Raw genomic sequence first — 7982 nt, 5'->3', positions numbered from 1 at the left:
AACAAACAGAATTTCAGAGCCACCGGGCAAGGAAACTGTTCCCGAGGACAGGGAGAATGGCCTCAAGTGCAGGAGGGCAGGGTTGGATGGGATATTGGGAAGGAATTCCTGGCTGTGAGGGTGGGCAGGCCCTGGCACAGGGTGCCCAGAGCAGCTGTGGCTGCCCCTGGATCCCTGGCAGCGTCCAAAGCCAGGCTGGAGCAGCCTGGGACAGTGGAAGGTGTCCCTGCCCACGGCAGGGAGTGGCACTGGATGGGGTTTAAGGTCCCTTCCATCCCAATCCACTCTGGAATTCTGTGATTCCCTTTCCATGTGTTGCTTTCATGATCCTACAGAACCCTTCCCACACTCCCAGCTTGGGGAGGGGAGTGTGATGCCAAATCTGCACTTTAAATACTGAGAGGGAAACCCAGACCTTGCAGGAACAAATGGACAAATTCCTTCTCCTTTGGGTCCTCGCTGTCCAGACAAATTCCTGCTGAGTCCGGTGGTACCCGGTGAGACGAAAGAGGAGCATCCCTAAATCCCTAAAAACTGGTGCTGGGGGAAGAGCCAAAACACCCCAGCAGCACCCCAGGCTGAGGGAAGGGTTGGATTTCCTGGGATTTCAGTGTCACTTTGCCAATCCCCCCTCGTCTCCCATGCAGGCTCTCATTGGCCACGGGAGCAGCTGGGACAAAATAAAACTGATTCTCTCCCAAAATGCGATTTCCTTTTTCCAGGTGCCGTGGAGGGGGGGTCCTCCTGGGAGCAGGAGCCGTTCTAAGGTAGGAGAGAGTGGTAGAATTGAAGACCTAGTGGCAATAGGATTTGTCTCCAGAAAAATTCCTCTCTGTAATCAATGTATAACTGCATGAGGATTAGGGTTTGGTTTTCCCCTCACACATCTAAGAACTAGAGATAATTCAATGAGATAAAGTGCAGTCGTCTCCCTGATATTTAAAACTGGTGGATTGAGGTTCAATTCCTGTTGTGAACTGGAATATTTAAATCCCATAATTTTAGGGAGCACACAACAGAACAAGTGAATTATTGCCATGTTATTACGGGAAATATGTTAATAATTAGGAGATGTTTAGCTCCAATTAAATATAGATTAATTCTATGAATTATATGGCCCTGCAGCAAAGTTTAATTCTTCCTATTTTGTGTCCACTGTGAATTATAATTTTAGTGGGGGGAATGCAATGAATGATTTTATATTCAGTGGTGGTGAATTAATGTCATAATAAAGCCCAAAATTTCAGTTTTATTCAAGTGCTTTTATTTAGAATCACAGACTGGCTTGGGTTGGAAGAGACCTTAAAGATCATCTTGTTCCAACCCCCTGGCATGTAAAAAAATTTTTAAAATAATTATTTAAGAATAACTAATATAGGAACAATCTTACCCATTAACATAAAAATCTGTTTAGTGATTCCTTGCTCTGAGCACTTCATTTTTTCAGGCTGCTGAGGTTAAATTTGGTTATTAATTATGTTTTTCCAGTGTTTGACAGCAATCCATCAATCCGGCTGCAGAACTGGAGGGTGGCTGGGTTTAGGGCTTGTAGTGCATGACAGGAAAACTCAGGAATGGTTTGGATGGGAGACTGGATTTAGAACTTCCCCATAAAGTTATTAAATCCCTAAAATCTCTGGGTTTTTTTGGTGTGGAAATGATGGCTTTATTTACTTATCTCCAGCTGTTACAGGACACTCCCGCATGAGGATACTGTTCAAAAGGAGAATTTTAGGGTTTTTCCCTCTCCCCAGGCAGCAGATGATCCTTTTCCTTCGTTGCTGCAGCTGCAGGCTCTGGCTGCTCCCTGCCTGCCTGTGCTGAGCATCTCCCTCCACACCAACTTCCTGGGAAAACCCTTCATGGTAAGGCTGGCAGGGGCTGCTTGGAAAAAAAATCCCAGCCTTGGACAAAAATCTGTGCATGGAATTCCATCCCAATTCAACACTCATGGAGGAGGGATAATTGTGGATTGAATGGTCCCAATGGGCGGCAGTGACCACTGGGGATTTTATGTGGGGAATCAATTTGCCATTAAATGATTTTATTTTGTTTGAAAATGGGGAGGGAAAAAAAAAAAAAATCACTCTTTCCCCTACAACGGAATTGTTAAAGATGGAAAGGTTCTAATCCAAATGCCTGGTTGGAGCCAGGTCTGCTTTTGCCCTCTGGATGACAGGGATTGGGGGGGGTCTCCCCTGGAGGTTTTCCCATGCAGTGGAATGCTGTGGCTCCTGAGGAAGGTTGGGTTTCAGCTTCAGCAAGAAAGGGACTCTGTTCCATTTGCATTTACAGGTGGGGACCCTGCTTTAAAAAAGGAACAAAGGTGCTTTTTGTGATGAGTCACCTGAGAGGCAGCACCTGTCCTATAGGAGAACTGGGGCCTTCTGACTTTGTCCTTTCTTGCTGGGTCAGCTGAATCAACACCTCAAAAATAAAAAGAGCATATGCGAAAGTTTACACTAAAAAACATCCAGAAAATCAGGCAGAAACAAGGAAAAAAAATCAAGATAAAAATTCTGGAATACTTGACATTGATGCCAAAGTATCTGGGTTTGGAAAACTTGATGTTCCATTTTGTTTCCACTTATTCTTTTACAGCAAAGCTTTTTATTGTGTGCAGTTGGACTCTGAAAACATTATGGAATTCTCTCCATATCCTTCCAGGACCTAATGGGGGTTACAAGAGAGCTGGAGAAAAACTTTTCCCAAGGGCACGGAGTGACAGGACAATGGGAATGGCCTTGAGCTGAAGAAGGGCAGGGCTGGATGGGATATTGGGAAGGAATTGTTCCCTGGGAGGGTGGGGAGGAGCTGGGATGGAATTCCCAGAGCAGCTGGGGCTGCCCCTGGATCCCTGGCAGTGCCCAAGGCCAGGCTGGACATTGGGGCTTGGAGCAGCCTGGGACAGTGGAAGGTGTGGAAGGCATGGAATGGGATGGGATTTAAGCTCCCTCCCAAAACAACCCGGCCTTGAGCATTTCCTGGCACGGGGCAGCCACAACTTCTCTGGGAAAGCAGTGCCAGCGCCTCCCCACCCTGAGGTGCTTGTCCTTCTGGCTTTAGGGAAGAGCCGAAGGCTGTTGAGCAGGGATTTACTGTCTGTGTGTGTTTTCCCACAGCTGCTGCCATGTGGGGCTCCCCGGGGTCCATCCCGCTGCTCCTGCTGCTCGCTGCGCTCCCCGTGCTCGCGGCACTGAAGGTGACCCCAGCCGTGCACTACACCAAGCCCAAACCTTCCCAGCTGGCGGCCTCCGCCGCCTCTATCCCGGGGAAAACCCCATTCCCAGCAGCGCCGGGCAGAGCCGAGCTCCCCACGCTCTTCCCCTGGGAGAATTCCACGCTGGACTCGGCCGAGTTCTTCTTCAACTGCTGCGACTGCTGCCCGCCCGCCGCGGGGCCGCGGGGCCGGCCGGGCCCACAGGGCCCCCCAGGTGCGCTGAGCCCGCTCTGCGGGGCACACCCACCGCAGCCAGGGGCTTTTCCCTCAGCACAGACACCGCAGCCAGGGGCTTTTCCCTCGGCACACCCACCGCAGCCAGGGGCTTTTCCCTCAGCACAGACACCGCAGCCAGGGGCTTTTCCCTCGGCACACACCCCGCAGCCAGGGGCTTTTCCCTCAGGAGAGCATTGGGCAGGGCCTGTGCAGCGCGTGAGGGATCTCAGCAATCTGCAGCTCTTCCCGAGGGGCAGCCCCGATCTGTGCTCCCTGTGACGGGGACAGGACGCAGGGAGCGGCTGGAGCTGTGCCGGGCGCGGTTAGGTTGGATGTTAGGATTTTAGGTTCTTCCCTCAGAGGGTGCTGGGCGCTGCCCAGGCTCCCCAGGGAATGGTCCCGGCCCCGAGGCTGCCAGAGCTGCAGGAGCTGCCAGGGATGTGCAGGGTGGGATTTGGGATGTCAGTGCAGGGCCAGGAGCGGGGCTGGATCATCCATGTGAGTCCCCTCCAGCTCAGGATATTCCCTGATTCCATAATTCTACGGAATGTGGAATGTGATCCTGCCTTGTGTAATCCAGAGCAGAAAAGTGCATGGCAGCCGCATCCTGGAAGTTACAAACCACCAGTGTGGGTGGGAATTCCCCAAAAAGGAATTCTCTGCCTGTGGCACTGTCCTTGGGACCACAGTGGGGTGGGACTATCCCAAATCCCTGCTGGCAGGAGGCTGTGCTCCTCAATTATCTATCCCTGCCCTGATCCGCTTGGATTCACAGATTTTATTCCACATTCATTTCAACCATGGCCCAAAAATATCTTCAAGCAGTTTTGCATCTTTACTGAAGGTTTCTTTTCTTTTTTTGTTCATCTTTTTTTTCCATTGGAAAAGAGGAAATTAAAAAAAAAAAGGGTTCAATTTTAAAAATAAATAAATAAAGCACAAGAAGCAGCCCTCTACAAAGTACCTAAATATTTCCTAAAATACACTTTGTCTCTTCTTTCTGCTGCTAAAATGCACATCCACAGAGCACCTTATTCTGCTCCTGCTCTAATGAATAGTGCATTAGTCTGCAAATGTTCACTAACAGCACTAATGTTGGAGATAGGAACTGTTCATCTGAGGAAAGGTGGGAAAATCATGAAATAAGTCTCCTTTAATCCAATGTACTCCAGGGATTTTCACTTCCCGTGGTTTGGGAAGGGTTGGCTCATGGAAATTGTAGTGGCTGCAAAGGAAGTTTGGTCTCACATTTGTTGATAGAAAAGTCCTTGTGCTGATTGAAGGTGTCATGAACCCAGACAGGCACTGGGAATCTCTGGATTCCCAAGGGGGTGGAAAAGTGAAAGGATTTCAACCCCTCCTTTCTGCAGCAAGGAGCTCTCAGCCAGGTTCCACTTCTGTACTTGCAGAATTAATTCTCCTTAAGGAAAGGGACAGTTCCAAAGCTGTGGCGGCTCCTTGGATGTGCTCAGATATTCAAGACAGATTATTTCTGGTGTTTTATGAACCTTGGAGCTCCTGTGGCTCTGAGGCAGCTCAAAGTTGGTTTTAAAAAGTCTTTAAGTACAGCGCAGAGTGAAATGCAAAGCTGTGAGATTTGATGATGTCAAATAAAACAAGCAGCTCTTCCCAAGGTGATGGAATCACCTTATACACACTCCTCAATGCCTTTTTCCTTAGCTATTACTGAAAATGTTATTTACAGAGTTAAACCTTGGAGTTACTGAGATAATTTTGTTGCTTTTACAGGTCCCAAGGGGGAGAAGGGAGATGCTGGGCTGCCAGGGCTGCCAGGAACTCCTGGTCCTCAAGGTCCAAAAGGATCTAAAGGAGAAAAAGGTAAACCAGACTGATGGGAAATGCTGTTGTCTTCATTTTTCAAAGCAAAAATACTGCTAGGGATTGAGGCCTGGAGAGGTTTAGCTGGCATTAGTGCAGGGACAAGAACTCAGGTGGTGGCACTGTTTGTTCAGGTGGAATAGGAGCAGCTGCTCATAAAGATCTCACTCCAAACTTCTTGTTCTGAACAGGAGTTCAAAATCTGAGTTCAGTTTGCTTTGGCTTAGGGACAGAAATAGGAGAAAACCACCCCAGAAATCGTGTGCAGGTGTAAAATCTGCATTTCAATTTAAATATCTCAGGCAAAATCACTTCAGTTGAGATGCTGAGCAATCATTATCCATCAGAATTCCTGAAAGGAAACCCTGCCCTTCATATGGGGCTTGGAGAAGCTTTGTCCTGGCAGGATCCTGCTGCTGCCTCTGGAGAATCACCCCCGGTCCCAGCAGCAGAGTGAGGTGCTCTTCAGTCACTGCAGCCCCTTAGGCAGTGATTTACTCCTGGAAAAAGGCTTTTGGCCACCCCGGAATGAGGAATGCAGAGCTGTCATCATCTCCATCTTCCATGAAACAGCAGCAAGTGCCTCCCAGAGGGGCAGAAATCTTGGAGTGAGGTGGTGCTCAGGGCTGTGGGATCCAGCTGAGGCTCCTGAAGGTGTTTCCTTAAAACCCTCATTGCTCATGTCTGGTTTATTAATGAAGTGAGGGACACACACAGATGGTCCCAGTGGGGTGTGATGTTTGCTGTGCTGCACACACCAGCACCAATTAATTAATTAATAATTCATGCTGGGATGTCCTAGGAGGAAAAGGGGAGCAAGGGGAGCGAGGAGTGAGTGGAAACCCCGGTTATCCAGGGAAACCTGGGCCGCAAGGTAGGTCTGGGAAGCCAGGATTGCACTGACCTTTCCCTCTGCTCCGGGTTTTACAACAGCATGGAAGGACCAACTGCTCTGGATGGTCCTTCCATCTCCAGAGCAATCCAATTTTATTATTTGGAATTTTCTTTCCCCCCCCAGGTGAAGCCGGAGCCAAAGGCAATAAGGGCAGCTACGGCTTCCCTGGACTGAAGGGACAAAAGGGGGCTAAAGGGGACACCTGTGACAACGGGACCAAAGGAGACAAAGGGGACAGGGGGGATCCTGGAGAGCCGGGAGCGGGCGGGGAACAGGGAGACAAGGGGGAAAAGGGGGACACGGGGGAAAAGGGATACTGTGGGGAGCCAGGTGGGAGAGGGGCCAAGGGAGACAGAGGGGAAGGGGGCACCAAGGGGGAAAAGGGCAGCAAAGGGGACACGGGCACTGAGGGCATCCGGGGGGCGGATGGCAGACAGGGAGAGAAGGGCGAGCAGGGCTGCAAGGGTGACAAAGGGGACCTGGGCCCCATGGGCACGGCGGGCCCCAGCGGGCCCAAGGGCGACCCTGGCACCAAGGGCGACCGCGGCGGCCCGGGCAGGAAAGGCTCCCGCGGGGCCAAGGGTGCCCGTGGGGACGTCCCCAAGCCCCTGCGCTCGGCCTTCAGCGCCGGCCTGTCCAGGCCCTTCCCTCCTCCCAACGTGCCCATCAGGTTTGACCGCGTGTGGTTCAACGAGCGCGACGATTACAACCCCGCCACGGGCAAGTTCAACTGCAGCGTGCCCGGCGCCTACGTCTTCTCCTACCATGTCACCGTGCGCGGCCGCCCCGCACGCCTCAGCCTCGTGGCCAGCAGCAGGAGGGTAGCCAAGGCCAGGGACACCCTCTACGGGCAGGACATCGACCAGGCCTCCTTCCTGACCATCCTCAAGCTGAGGGTGGGGGACCAAGTGTGGCTGGAGGTTGGGAAGGACTGGAACGGGCTCTACGCCGGCGCGGAGGACGACAGCGTCTTCACGGGGTTCCTGCTGTACCCTGATGGTTTTGAGGTTGTGCTATAAGTTTATAGCATGAAGATAATACTGAGGAACATCTTTTCCCTCTGCTGTGAGAGGAGAAAAGGGTAGCACGTTGGTTTAGCTGTTATTTCCGTGATATTTGAACAAAAATGTTTCTATTTGCAAGGTATGGATTAGTTTGAAGAAGTCGCACGTCCTTTGTTCGTTGTCCAAACAGCAGCAGGACCAGCACGGGGAGGGCATTTCCCATCACAGTTTGTAATAAGCATATTCATGTCATGGAATGGACCTCCCTTCCCAGCTCCTGCAGTCCTTGCATGGTCCAAACCCCTCTAGGAATCAGTTGTGATCACCTCTGATTTCACTAAAAATGCTACAGTTTGATTTATAGAGCTCAGCCAGATGGGAACATGAGCAGTAGGTTCCTTGAAATCACCTGAAAAGATTTAAAGTTCTTCTCTCATTGAATCAGTATTATTTAGTGCTTTAGTCTTGGTCATGAATTATATAAAAATTTGTCTAAAAGAGTATTAGATCAGTGTAAAAACCCTCCTAACTCTTGGTCTTAAAAATAAATCTGAAACTTTCAAAAGTAGCTGAGAGATGAATATTTTACCTTATTGGCCTACTCACACCTCCAGTTTCTGAGCCTCTGATGCTGTGGGATCATCCTTGGGCAGCCAGGAACAGATTTTGGAACCCACTCGAGGTTTTGTGATGGCCCAGAGGGTCTGAGGGCACATTAAAAAAGCCTCACGGAGACCATTTCACCAGAAAACCTTAATCCAAGCTGTTTTCCACCTTAAAAATGTTGAAGTGTAAAAAAAATCCCTCA

At 50.2% G+C, this 7982-nt stretch overlaps 1 protein-coding gene across 2 annotated transcripts; it reads left to right on the top strand.

Moving 5' to 3' along the window:
* Positions 1-1501: 1501 nt before the first annotated feature.
* On the top strand, positions 1502-7742 carry OTOL1 (otolin 1). 2 transcript variants are annotated; one of them, XM_042041928.1, is made up of 5 exons: positions 1502-1865; positions 3123-3434; positions 5186-5275; positions 6078-6149; positions 6294-7742. In XM_042041928.1, the coding sequence occupies exons 2-5, from the start codon at positions 3131-3133 to the stop codon at positions 7187-7189; spliced, it is 1362 nt and encodes a 453-aa protein (XP_041897862.1). In that variant the 5' UTR covers positions 1502-1865; positions 3123-3130; the 3' UTR covers positions 7190-7742. The 2 variants fall into 2 exon arrangements, with proteins under 2 accessions (XP_041897862.1, XP_041897863.1); XM_042041929.1 differs by lacking the exon at positions 1502-1865 and having other exon boundaries at positions 1882-3434.
* Positions 7743-7982: the final 240 nt, after the last annotated feature.

This window comes from Corvus kubaryi, unplaced genomic scaffold, assembly GCF_017639235.1.
Source record: "Corvus kubaryi isolate FWS band 111438036 unplaced genomic scaffold, C.kubaryi_AGA036_p1.0 37397, whole genome shotgun sequence".
NCBI classification, from domain to species: Eukaryota; Metazoa; Chordata; class Aves; order Passeriformes; family Corvidae; genus Corvus; species Corvus kubaryi.
The sequence above is the reverse complement of the archived record's forward strand: the minus strand, read 5'-3'. Positions and strand labels throughout refer to the sequence as shown.

Bases quoted from the DNA above. Each gene is read 5' to 3' on its own strand.
- OTOL1 (XM_042041928.1), top strand. From the start codon at position 3,131: ATGTGGGGCTCCCCGGGGTCCATCCCGCTGCTCCTGCTGCTCGCTGCG. The intron at 3,435-5,185 runs GTGCGCTGAGCC...TTGCTTTTACAG, and splicing joins GGGCCCACAGGGCCCCCCAG to GTCCCAAGGGGGAGAAGGGA. The intron at 6,150-6,293 runs GTAGGTCTGGGA...TTCCCCCCCCAG, and splicing joins AGGGAAACCTGGGCCGCAAG to GTGAAGCCGGAGCCAAAGGC.